The sequence below is a fragment of the Coenobita brevimanus genome, chromosome 71, assembly GCF_032717465.1.
Source record: "Coenobita brevimanus isolate Jiangsu-jjx chromosome 71, ASM3271746v2, whole genome shotgun sequence".
NCBI classification, from domain to species: domain Eukaryota; kingdom Metazoa; phylum Arthropoda; class Malacostraca; order Decapoda; family Coenobitidae; genus Coenobita; species Coenobita brevimanus.
In genome coordinates this window covers 40,019,861-40,032,843 of record NC_137024.1, presented here as the reverse complement: position 1 = coordinate 40,032,843, position 12,983 = coordinate 40,019,861, and the positions used below count along the sequence as shown (strand labels likewise).

General features: G+C 43.6%; 1 protein-coding gene across 5 annotated transcripts in view; it reads left to right on the top strand.

The window, feature by feature from the left end:
- Window positions 1-12,983, top strand: part of LOC145406647 (uncharacterized) — a 488,439-nt gene that overhangs the window by 90,250 nt on the left and 385,206 nt on the right. For all 5 annotated transcript variants that reach the window (XM_080277733.1, XM_080277730.1, XM_080277729.1 and 2 more), the window contains exon 3: window positions 5,797-5,904. In XM_080277733.1, the coding sequence (XP_080133859.1) occupies window positions 5,797-5,904 (108 nt within the window). The remainder of the gene's footprint in view (window positions 1-5,796; window positions 5,905-12,983) is intronic.

The window sequence follows — 12,983 nt, the reverse complement described above, 5'->3', positions numbered from 1 at the left end:
ACCTGAGTTTTCTCCTATTTCACATTTATGCTATTGTTGAGAGGAAGGATAATAAGTAAGTAGTATACGAACATAAGTTTTGAAAACTAACCCATAAACAGAAGTTGAGGTGCACTGATAGACTAAGTTATATCCAAGGTTGACAGAGTTAGAATAACATCCGACTCTGTGGCCCCCCTTGCAGGCCTCTCCTCCGCCCTCCTCCACTGTGGCCCTTGTCGGTGCTTCCACCTCTGCCACCATTTCATCAAAACCTTGAAAGTCAATATCCATTGGCAGGCTGTGTTCATCTTCCATGTCATTGTCCACATTTACAGATTCATTTTTCTCTATCACCTGCTTGTTTTTCTTCTCATTAATGGTTGAAATAGTGAGTGACCAGATCTTGTTTATGGTCTTAGCTGACTGGGTTGTCAGTTGGCATTTTTCAAGCCAAATATCTCAAGTTTGGCATTTTAAAAACCTTTTAGCCTCAGATTTTTCTTTTGTCAATAGTGGTTTCCGGTTCGTGCTTGGGAATTACAGTAAAACCTCACTACAACGGACTAACTGGGGCCCAAGCCATTCTGAAAAAGTGTGAAATTCCGATAAAAACTACATCCAGACTTCCCCCCTCTAACCCAGACTCTTTCCAATATATCAGACATTAGTCTGGATCGTGCCAACAGTTTTTAAACTCTTTTCACTACCATTGCAGTACTGTACTGTATTATACATTCACTACAATAACCAAATGGTATGATAAACAGTCAAGTCACCTAAGGCACAGCTAATTGGTTCTGGACCGAGCCCGTGCTATAGAAGACCGTTCCATACAAGTAACTAAACCTATGGAAAAAATGCAATTTGGTTCTGGATGTTCACCCAAGGTCCCCATTTTCACTCCACTTTTCCCTATTTTTTCACTTATCACACGCACGCAATCAAGCAATCGGTCAAACAAAAATGACAACCCACCTTAATCACTTCCTGTGTTGGTCCAAGTCATCTCCAAGACCAAAGCAAACACTATCACACCAATACAGGCAGCGTTACTTGCATACAGTAAATCGTTGCAACAACACTGTAATCACACTGGTATAACGTTGGCCTGGTGCTGCACAATGTATACTCTAGTATGATGCCTGATTGAGAGGTGACGATAGCAGGGGAGCACACGTGAATGAGTGGAAAAGACAGGGCTTTGAAGGGGTGGCGGGAATATACAACTGAACTAAAACAATCCTCTGCACGCCGGGGCTGCCATCTTGCCTGAGACGAGCGACGGTCGCCTTGCGTGCATCTGGCGCTTTGTACAAAATTTTCCAATGGCAGTATCGTTATAGTGGGAAATTCATTGTAAATTGGATTTTGGGGTGTAACTTCTTTGTTATCGTTGTAGCGAATTATCGTATACTGGTTCAGCGTATAACAAGCAGTTACTGTACTGTACGTACCTGACTCTGATGATGATAGTACTAGGGGGAAGAAGTATGTTTCACACCTTGCCGCGCCTGTGCCATAGGTATTTTATGTGTGTAGATAATTTTTTCAGGGGGAACTGGGGCCTTGACATGTCATAGAAATCCGCGCCATAGGAGCACACGCCATAGGCGACTTGACTATATAATAATACAGTACCATACACTGATAAACATGTTTTTTATTTACCATACCTTATTGTGGTGAACATAGTTGAAGTGGTCAGGCAGTCTGGATTGCTTCTGGCTTTACCAGATTTTTTCAGATATATCAGAAATAAGTCCGGTAGCTCTTAATTCCAATAATAGCGAATTCTGGTCTATTGAAGTCTGTTATGTCAAAGTTTTACTGTATTCACCAATTTTGAGCCTTTAGTTGCCAAAATAAAGGGTAAAATATTTTGAATTTTCCCCCAGCTCAAATTTGCCAAACATAAACCTGCCAAAATGAAGAATTTACTGTATACTGTACTATACAGTACATCATTTACAGTGGGATCTCCCAGTATGTGGGATCTCAGTACAGTATTTGAAACATGTACTATGCGAACTGAACTCGGGAAGAAAAATAATTAATATGCAAAATGTGATTCTAAAATGCAAATCTGTTGTCTGAAAGCAATGGGAAAACAGTGTTCCCGCTCAAAATGGTAGTATCCGAAGCTACCACCAGATGGCTGATCAGTTTCCCGCCCATTCCCTCCCTCACAGTGTCTCTCAAGTCAAGTCTCAGGACTAAGTGTGTGTCTGCCTGTGCCGCGCTTTCATACCGCTGTGGTTTTAGCATTGTGTACAACAAGATCCACTGTTGCTCACCTGTTAGGTGTCTTGGCCCCGCCGCTTCTTTCCTAGAATAAGAGGTTCACTTTGAATCTGAAAATGAACGTTAAAGAGTTGAACAAGCAAGGTAAAAGGAACTCAGACATTGGATGCGAAAACATTCTCAAGAACAAGGAGCAGATTATACGAATCATTAAGACTTATGGAGGCCAGCAAGTGGACGGGCACAGTGAAGTTGCTATACTCCATCTAAAATACCGAGTCACTTTAGGTGTGTCTGGCGGGCTCAGCTGATACGCATCATCATCACCACCACTCTCTCTCTCTCTCTCTCTCTCTCTCTCTCTCTCTCTCTCTCTCTCTCTCTCTCTCTCTCTCTCTCATATTGTTAACTACGGGTATTAACTATTTCTAAATGAGTTTAAATACTGTGTACATTGGTAAGACCATGTAATTCTATGAACTGTTCATTTTCTGAGGACAAAACAGTGAGTTTGCATACATCCTTGTAAGTTGTGGCAGTGTTGCTTGTGCGACATTGTCAAGTAAGGTGAAAAGGTCACTGCGCCGTGCCCTACCACCTGACCCGGTGGCCAGGAGAGGTCATTCATTCATTTGGGTCACTTGTCCATCATGGAAGCTTCCCCTGCAACTCGCTCATATTTTGCACAGCCAAGCCAAGGAAATTATTTACAACGTAAATAAATATTTCTTACAAGAGAAGGCAAAGGGAGGACCTTTAATAGCACCCTCTAAAGCAGGTGCACGTACGGCCAAAGCCACCAATGTGTGGAAGAACAGAGTAGGCGGCAGGGGTCAAGCAACAACAGCTAGCGGTCATACGCCTCAGGCAGCCACACCTAAAGTGACTTGATATTTTAGACGGAGTATAATCCCGCGGTTACACAAATGGAGCACTTCCTAGCACACAACATTCTTAGTTCTGTTATCATTATTTAAGCAAAAGTCTTTTTTTAAAATGATAGTCAGTAATGGGGAAGTACTGTAAATGACCAAGATAAGGTGAGCTGTCGACTATATACATTTATTTCCATTGATTCAGCGGTTTCTGATATGTGAAATTTCCAATATGTGGTGCATATTGTCAACCATATTCTCACATATTGGGAAACTCCACTGTATTAGGTTTATTTTATAGCATATTCAGATGTCCTTTACCTTTTTTTCCAATTCCCTGGAAGGGGGATGTTGAGCTGCAGGTAAAAAGCAACTTTAACTTGTTGTTCATATAAGTTGAGAGCCAAAAAAGCAACAGAAACAGCATATTTAGATACAAATAAAATGAGACATTGTATCCGAGTTGTGTGTATATTTGGTTTTCCACTAATGTTAACTGCTGAAAATGACTTTCATATCTTGCTCATCATTTCCACCTGTTTGGATAGGATCTCTCCCAAGCTAGGAGGAAACTTTGGTATCCATTATTATCCCATTCAGTATGAAGGTATCTTCAGTAATTTCTTTGTAAGATTTTGTCGAAAGACTTCATTCAGCTTGGAAGAGACTTTTAGGACTGGAGAGACTGTGCAAAGCTTTTGTTAACCCATCCATGAGTGGCGATCCTTCCTGAGTTGATTAAAATCAACTGAAGGAAGAAACACACGTTAAAAAATGACATCTCTGTTGTTTAGGTTAAAGAAAACTTTATTTGTAGGATACATTCAATCAGAAAACAATCTTTACACAGGTGACCGATGGTTTTGCAATGAGTGCTGCTGCATGTTGCGTTTTAGGTGAATATTTCGGAATGAACTGATTACTTCATATGTTGCATAAAGTTCTTTCTTCATGTCATACTAATTGGCCATGTACAACTATGAGTAGTTCTATCTATCGTTGAGTTTTACTGGAGAATATTTTTCTGGACGTTTCATTCACTGTTTCAAGAAATGTGACAAAGTTGTAAAGATAATTTTTGGATCAAGTGTACGTATTGAAAGCAAGTTAGTAATAAATGCCACAGTTATTAATATTTAAAGCTTCTCTATTAGAGTAGGGATGGAACTTTGGGGGATGAAGTGCGTGAAAGGGTACAGCAGGGAAGGAAGGTTGTTGGTACACTGAAAGCAGTGATGAGAAATAGGGAGGTGAGTATGGAAGTTAAGAAGTCACTGCATGGTAGTATTGTGATCCCTACCCTGACGTATGGAAGCGAGGCATGGACCTTGCAAGAGGGGAACAAGTCAAGAGTGAGAGCAGTGGAAATGAGTTACTTGAGAGGAGCCATGTGGAGTGACGTGTAGGGACAGGTTGACGAATGAAGAAGTGAAGGAATGCTGTGGGGTGGATGTGGTTGAGAAGATTAGGAGAAATACACTGAGGTGGTTTGGACATGAGAAGAGAATGGAGAATGAAAGACTGACTAAGAGGGTGTATGTAGGTGAGGTGGAGGGAGGGAGAGGGAGAGGTAGACCGAGGATGAAGTGGAGGGATGGAGTTGAGAGGTATATGAGGGAGGGGGGGGGGTTAGTTGGGGGGAGGGTAGTCAAATGGTGGGTGACAGAGCGACTTGGAGGCGTTTTGTCTGCGGCCACCCTTTGCGGGATTAGGGCGGTGGGCTATAGATAGATAGATAGACTCTATTAGTGTCATACAGTATTGTGTAGAATGAATAACAGATTGTTCCTGTAAAGGTAGGTCATCCAGTAACAGCTACAGACAAGGCATCAGTTCCTCTATTAGCAAATGTCAGTTTATGATTGTACGAGATGGCTTTGCATTTATGGGCTTAAAATTGTATTTTTTTATATGGTACATATTCAGTTTTTTCTTTCCTCTCCACCCCCAACTCCCTCCTCAGCTAGAGCATGCTGCCACTCCAAAACATGATGCTAGAACTTCTTTCATTCACATTTCAGTCTGCACTGTGTAACTGATTCCATTTCGGCCAATCAGTCCTAACTGTAAAGTGATGACTCGGTGTATCTTTACTTTTAGGTTGGTATTTTAAGTGGTCACAGATATTTGTAGTACCTTGTCCTTAACAAATTTTTCTGCACATTGCACTGCAAAAACTTTGTATGTTGTTGATGAAAATTATTTTGATATTAAACCCTTATAAATAACATGCAAGGGAGTGTTAGGTGTCATAACCACTAAAGAGAGATGCTATGGAACTTCTATGCTACTTAGAATATGACCCCTGATCCATTGTATATAGATCACTGGTTTTTGACATCCCACTTACAATTTTTTGTTCCAGTTTGCTTTTCTGTACATATCTTGGTGCTTTTCCTCTCCTGGAAGCTTCAGCTGTTGCTCTCTTCATTCATCCGTTTTCTCGTGGTGTCATATTTTCCAAAAGTTTGTGTGCTTCTGAACTGTTTAACAACCTTAACAGTCATGTACTGCTTTTTTTTACCATGGCTGAATCCCTTCAGCATACCTTAGGTGGGTATGCCTGGTTATATATTGACCATAGAATTTGAGGCTAATCTTGGTTTTCTGTTTGTTGTGTGTGTGTAACTTTATTGTAATTTCAAGTTGACCAGTGTCCTTTGTGTTGCTTAGAGTTGGTTGTTTGTACTCTTGGCAGGTGTCACTAGGAGGGTCGATCCCGGGTTTCCCCCCTCATCCCACTCCAGCCCCCAGTCATTCTAATCCATCCTCAACTATTGATGGATGGAATCAGAATGATGCTCAGGTGAGACAGTTTTCATGTTCTACTCTAAATTTATTAAAACTGCTTTTTTGTATAGTACATTGTCTGTTTACCATTTCAGACTGGGACCTCAATAACTTAATGCTGCCACTGGTATCCCTCACGTAACAGTGGAGTTATGTTAACAAAAAATCATAACAGATTCACTGAGGATGTATTGCTGAGGCCCTCAGAGTTAGACCTCTTTGTCATTTTACCTAATCCCAGTCTGAAGCCAAGTCACAGTCATCTAAAGCACTGCATCCTGCCATTGTAAACCATTGTAGATGAATGTCATAAAAAGAATGATAATAATACAGAAGAAGAGTTTAGGCATTACACCTGGTAATGTGATGGCAAACACTTACCAGGCCAGTCTGCACTCACACCACCACCATTTTATGTTTATATTTCATATTATCACGTACATAAAGTTTTAAGCCCCATAGTCATTGGTAACTAGAAGAGGGTGTTAAAGAATTTGCATTGCTAAGGCAAAATATCATCATCTGGTTCTTCGTTAACCCATAAACTGTGCTAGACTGGAAATCTGAAGTGCATCCTGTGCGATGGAGAGGGGGCAGATTTTTAAGTCTCTCTCTCTCTCTCTCTCTCTCTCTCTCTCTCTCTCTCTCAGTTGATAGATGATTAAAAGATTATGTGTGTCAGTTTTCAGGTCACGTCACTATATGCCACACAGTTTAGCTGGTACAGGGTCTTTCAGCTGTTTTTAGACATCAAAACACACATTCCAATATGCAATATAATCTATCTAACTATCTGTTGCCAGATGCCTCAATCCCGTTCGGGGTGGCCACAAACAAATCACCTCTACGTCGCCCTGTCCCTCGCCATTTTACTGCCCTGCTTCCAACTCACACCCCCCTCTCTCATATACCTCTCCACCCCATCCCTCCATCACATCCTCAGCCTCCCCCTCCACCTCACTCACGTACACTCTCTTCGTCAATCTTTCACCCTCCATCCTAACCACATGGCCAAACCACCTCAGTGTATTCCTCCTAACGCTTCCTGTCACATCCACATCCACACCACAACGCTCCTTTATATCCTCATTTGTCAGCCCGTCTCTCCATGTGACTCCACAGGCTTCTCTTAAGTAACTCATTTCCACTGCTCTCACTCTTGACTTGTGCCCTTCCAACAACGTCCAAGCTTCACTTCCATATGTTAAAGTTGGTATCGCAATACTGTCATGTAGTAACTTTTTCACTTTCATGCTCACTTCCCTATTTCTTATCACTGCTTTCAAGGAACCAGCAACCTTTCTTCCCTGCTGTACCCTTTCAAGCACTTCACCCGCCAAACCTCCATCCTTACTCATCACACTCCCCAGGTACTTAAATGTACTCATATTTTCCATTTCCTCACCATCCAACCTCACTGTACATTCACTGACTTCACCTCTCTCAAAGACCATCACTTTACTCTTCCCTGCATTCACCTTTAGATTCTGTTTCTTACACACTCACCCAAACTCATCCACCAAGCCTTGCAGCTCCTCTTCGTCTTCACTCAACAACTCAGTATCATCTGCAAACAACAGTACAGGGAGTTTCCAAACACTACCCTCTCTCACCAGGGCCACTCCAACATCCGCTACCCTACCTTGTACCTCTTTTATTACCCCATCCATGTACAGATTGAACAGCCATGGAGACATGACACATCCCTGTTTCAACCCAACCTTCAAAGAGAAAAATTCAGTCAGTTCACCATCCACACGCACTGCAGCCTTAGCACCATCATACATAATCTTCACGGCATTCAACAACTTCCCACCTACTCCATATATTCTTCATACTTTCCACAATCCTTGTCTATCGATCCTGTCATATGCTTCCTCCAAATCCATGAAAGCTGCATACAACTTCTTACCCTTTTCTAGACACTTTTCCACTAAAGATCTAAGAATGAATATCTGATCTACACAACTTCTTCCCTTCCTAAAGCCTCCCTGTTCTTCTCCAACTAATTCCTCTGTTCTTTCTCTAACTGTATCAGTAAGTATCCTACCATACACTAACTGTTATACTAAGAAGACAAATGCCCCTATGATTACCACACACTTCTTTTTCCCCTTTTCCCTTGTACAAGGGAATAATTATACCTGACTTCCAATCCTCCGGTACTCTTCCTTCCTCCCAAGCCAATCTGCACATCATCCACATCCACTCTACTACAATCTCTCCCACATGCTTCAGCATTTCACCACACACTCCATCAATTCCTGGAGCTTTCCCCAATTGAACTTTCTTCTTTGCTTCCACAACTTCTATCCTACTGATTTCTTCCTGTCTTCTCACCTCCCTCCTTCTCCCAGCCATTCCCCAGCCACTTATACTTGCATTACTTCCATCCTGTATGTTCAACAGTTCCATAAAGTGTTCTCTCCATCTGCTCACTTTTTCTCCCTTCTCCACTAGTAATCTACCATTTTTATCTTTCACTCTCCTGCTAACTTCACTTCCGTCCTTCCAGATTCCTCATCCACTCTCTTCTTACTCTCTCCTACTAATCTTTTCACCTCTCTCTTCCTTTCTATATATAACTCTCTCTTCCGCATCTCAACTTCTTCCACGCCCCTATGTCTCATCCATTCATTGTATGCTTTCTTCTTTTGTGCCACAGCCTGTCTCACCTCTTCATTCCACCACACTGTTCCTTGCACCAACCTCCGTCTTCTCTTCATCCCACACACCACATCACATGCTGCACATATTTCTTCCGTGAATATCCTGCACACACCTTCCACGTCCCCCATATTCTTATTTGCCCAATCGTTCCTCCACTTCTCTCTTATATTCTGCCTTTTTCTCATCCTCTTGTAACCTTTCTACTCTCCTTGAAAATACTCCTCCTTCCCATCCTTCCCTTCTTCTATTTCTCCATCTTATTTGGATCTTGATTCTGGCCACCACCAAGTAGTGGTCAGAAAGTCTACTCCCCCAACCTCTATAAGCTCTTGCATCCATTACACATCTTCGCATCATTTCATCCACACACACATAATCAATCATTACCTTCCTTTCATTCAGTTCACCACCCACCCTTCTTATCACTCGCGATGTATACCTGTGGATCGTTTTGTGCCTGAAGAGGGTATTGGCTATCACCAACCCCCTCCAAGCACAAATGTCCACTAACGCACAGCCATTCTCATCTATCTCAGCAGGCATACCCCACTCACCAACTATTCCATCCACCTTCACATTCCCTACTTTACCATTCATATCACCAATCAAAAACACTCTCTCATTCCTTCCAGACTTTTCCATGCACAGTTCCACATTTGTCCGGAATTCTTCTCTCACTCTGCTTGCACGATCTTGCGTTGGGCATACACGCACACAATCGCCCACATTTGTATTCCATCTTTCAGTCTTACCCACACAATCCTTGACCCAACTGATCCATACTCTCTTATGTTCTTCTTCCATCTTTTTCTCACAACTATACACACTCCTTCTTTTGCCCTCTCCTTCTCACCTACTCCTGCACATATACCCCTTCCAGACTCCCATTTTTTCACACTCTCACCTCTCCATTTAGTTTCAATTACTCCACATACATCCACTTTCGCACCCTCAAACGCCTGGACAATCTCTCTCTCTCTTTCACCTTATCATTCGCACCTCTTACATTCCATGTTGCGATTACCATGTCCTTTGTCTGGTCCTTGGTCGTCATGTGTTGGTCAGTCCTTGTCCGAGGCTTCTTGTTTGTCTTTTTAGTTAGTTTTTTTCCAGGGAGGGGCATTAACCCTCGGCCAACCCTCCAGGGTACTAGAGGAGTATTCTTGAAAAAAAAAAACCCTACCCCCAGGCGTATAATCTTAAACACTAAGAAAACAGTGCATAAACAACAACAACAACAACAACAACAAAAGTAAAACCCTACCAATATATGCAGTAGTCATCCTAATTTTGGCAGTGTTTTGAGGTCTTTTGGCTGTTTCTAGACATCAAAGCACACATTGCAATATGTAATATAATCCTAAACACTCAGGAAACTGTGCATAAACAACAACAAAAAATATCAATGTGCACTGTACCCCTCCTAATTTTGGCAGTGTTGTGCAGCCGTTTGGCTATTTTTAGACATCTAAACACACATTGGAATGAGCAGTGTAATCCTAGTACTAAGAAATCAGTGCATAAACAATAAAAAATAATAATAATAATAATAATAATATAAAAAATAAAACAGTACCCTTACCACCCAGTGAACAGTAGGCAGATGTTGTAACCTGCCAGGTTGCAGCAGGTGTACGGGTATCCCATGTGGTCTAGTGGCTAACATAGCCACCTAGCAAAGGTCAGTGAACTCATCTCTCTCCTCCTCCTCCTCCGTCTGCTGATGCCAGCCGATGAGCAGGGACGTCTGGCAAGGTGATGGAGCCCTACCCACGTCAATATTCTCTGAAGACAACCACAAGCTCACGTCTAACGATGACTCAGCAGCTGTCGATTTGCTCGGTTGTGGGTCCGAGAGTGAAGACGGGTTGAGCAGGTGGTGGTGGTCATGGTGAGGAGAAGGAGGTGGCCAGCTTCAAAAAGGAGTCGATCTTCATATGATAGGTGCAGCGATTTTGTTGGAGTATGACAGTGTCCCTGACTGCCAGCAGATTAATGGCCAGCTTGAGTGGTACCAACTCCCTGCTGCAGTGAGGGTACTTGGCAATTTCAAACACCTGCTCAATGCCGGCCTGCAGTACACCAAGATGAGGGAGTGATGGAATGGTGGGGTGGCCAGAGTCCTTGTCCTCATCCTCGTCACTTTCCTCTGTCAGCCCTGCAGAGATAGCAGCAGCGATTTCGTCGTCAGACAACATCTGATAATGTGGATTGCCTCCGTCGTTGTGCAGCCAATCCCTCACGCCATTGACGTCCACATCCTTGCCTGTGTTTTGAAGCTGAAGGTGGAAATCGTCCACGCCAAATCCTTCAAAGTTTTGCATGGCCTCGCATCCATGAAAGAGATGAGACTAACTTCTTTCCAAGGTTTTGATTGAGTTCCATCATTAGCCCAGTTAAAAACCACAGATGATGATGTAACACCGCAGATTCTCCAAGGTCTGCTCCTTACGTGTGTCGACCCCTTCCTTGTCCTCAAGCACCACCATCATCTCGCCGAGGAACCTTGGGTTGTACAGTTTCTTGGTTACCATGATAACACCCAGGTCCATTGGTTGAACTAGAGCAGTTGTATTAGGTGACAGAAACATGCACTTAATACAGCCGTTGTCAGCAACCAAATCCTTCTCTGAAGGATGCACAGAGGCATTGTCAAGGATAAGGAGAGCCGTCACCTGGCTGTGAGGGATACCAAGTTCCTCCGTCTGATATCAGATAACGTGCATGACAAAGTGTATGTGGAACCAATCTCTGAAGATCTTTTGTGGTAAACCAGGCCTTCACAGAATGATACTACACAAGAGGCAGGGTATTCATCGACCATCGCAGACAACGTGGCTTTTTTGCACATCCAACAATAATGGGTTTGAGGTGGTGCATCCCGTTACCATTGGCACAGCAAAACACCGAGACACATTGTTTGGACAGTTTCCGACCAGGCACTGCTTTCTCCATCTCTTTTGCCTGGGTTTTGGTGAGCATGGAGTAGAAGAACAGGCCAGTTTCGTCAGCATTGTACACCTGACTGAGAGCAAGGTCCTCCTTGATCAGGTACTGCACTATCTGGTGAAACAGCTCAATATCCTCCACTGCCGCATCCAATGTCTTGCCATGTGCCTTACAGTCAGCAAGTCCATGTCAAAGTGTGAACCGGAAGAGCCGACCCTTGGATGTCTTGATGTCATGTACGTTGTGCAGGCGTGTAAACTTCTTGGCTGCAGCCTTCAACTTGGTCGCACGTAAAAGCACGCCAGCACCCCGTTGCTGGCAGAACCAAACCAAAGTCGACTGGTCGGTGATGGTGTAGCGAGGCTGGGACATCACCTTACAGTTGCCTTTCCTAGTGGTATCTCCGTAGTCCTGTCCATACTGAGTTAGCTTGTCCTGTGATTTCTTGTTATCAGACAAAGGTGAGCGGGGCAAGTCAAATTCACGCAGAATGCATGAAGTTGCCCAGCTCGCATCAACCTTACCCAATATCTCACGCTTCTTCTCCAGAGCCCAAACCCTCCTCTTGCGTTTCTCATGTGTTGGTGGGGCCATCATCACACACATGAGAATACCAGAGAGGAGAATTAAGGCCTGCAGAGGGTAGGCCACCACCACAGATAAAACAATGGAAGCTGCCTTTTTTTTTTTTTCCCCTCAGCCAAGTACGCCACACGCAGAGCGACAAAAGCAGGAACTGAGCTGCGGTAGCACTTGGAAGTGTATGGCTTTGCTGTGTCTCTACCCTTGTTTGACTATGAGCATGCAAGCAAAAAGCGACACACTGACCTATGAGCTCAAGGGTCCTTTTTGCTCTCCCAGGCAAATGTTGCAATGTGACAGAAACACTGGGTCCCTGTACATCATGGACCTAATAAGTGGCCAAGTAATCTGGACAGTGTTGCAATTTTGACCATTTGGTAAGGGAGTGGATGGCTGTTTGTGGCCGGGAGTTTTGGACGGCTAAGGGGATTTCAACTGTACGGTACGGACCCGTACAGCCATTCTCACTCAGCTTGTGGGTTGCGCTGTGTCTTTCCCACACACTGCTGAAATGTTACCAGTGATCTGGGTGGACAGGGGAATTCCACCATTCGGTAGGGATCCATACAGCCATTGTTGCTCAGCTTGTGGGTTATGTCTGTTTTCCTCGTGCGCTGCTGGTATGTTTATGATGATCGGGGTGGCTGGGCAATTTCAACCATATGGTAGGGATCTGTGCAGCCATTCTTGCTCAGCTTGTGGGTTAGGGTCTGTTACCTGCGCATGGACAGAGGGGCCGGTGATCCACAGAACCGACTTCACTTTATTTTGTCTGCCAGCTGGCCTCCGAAGCTGAAACTTTTATGTCTGGATATGGTTATAATAGAGCCAAGGTCAAATGAACGGATACAGAGCATGACCGGAGATGGACCATCTGGATGATCGAGGGATTAC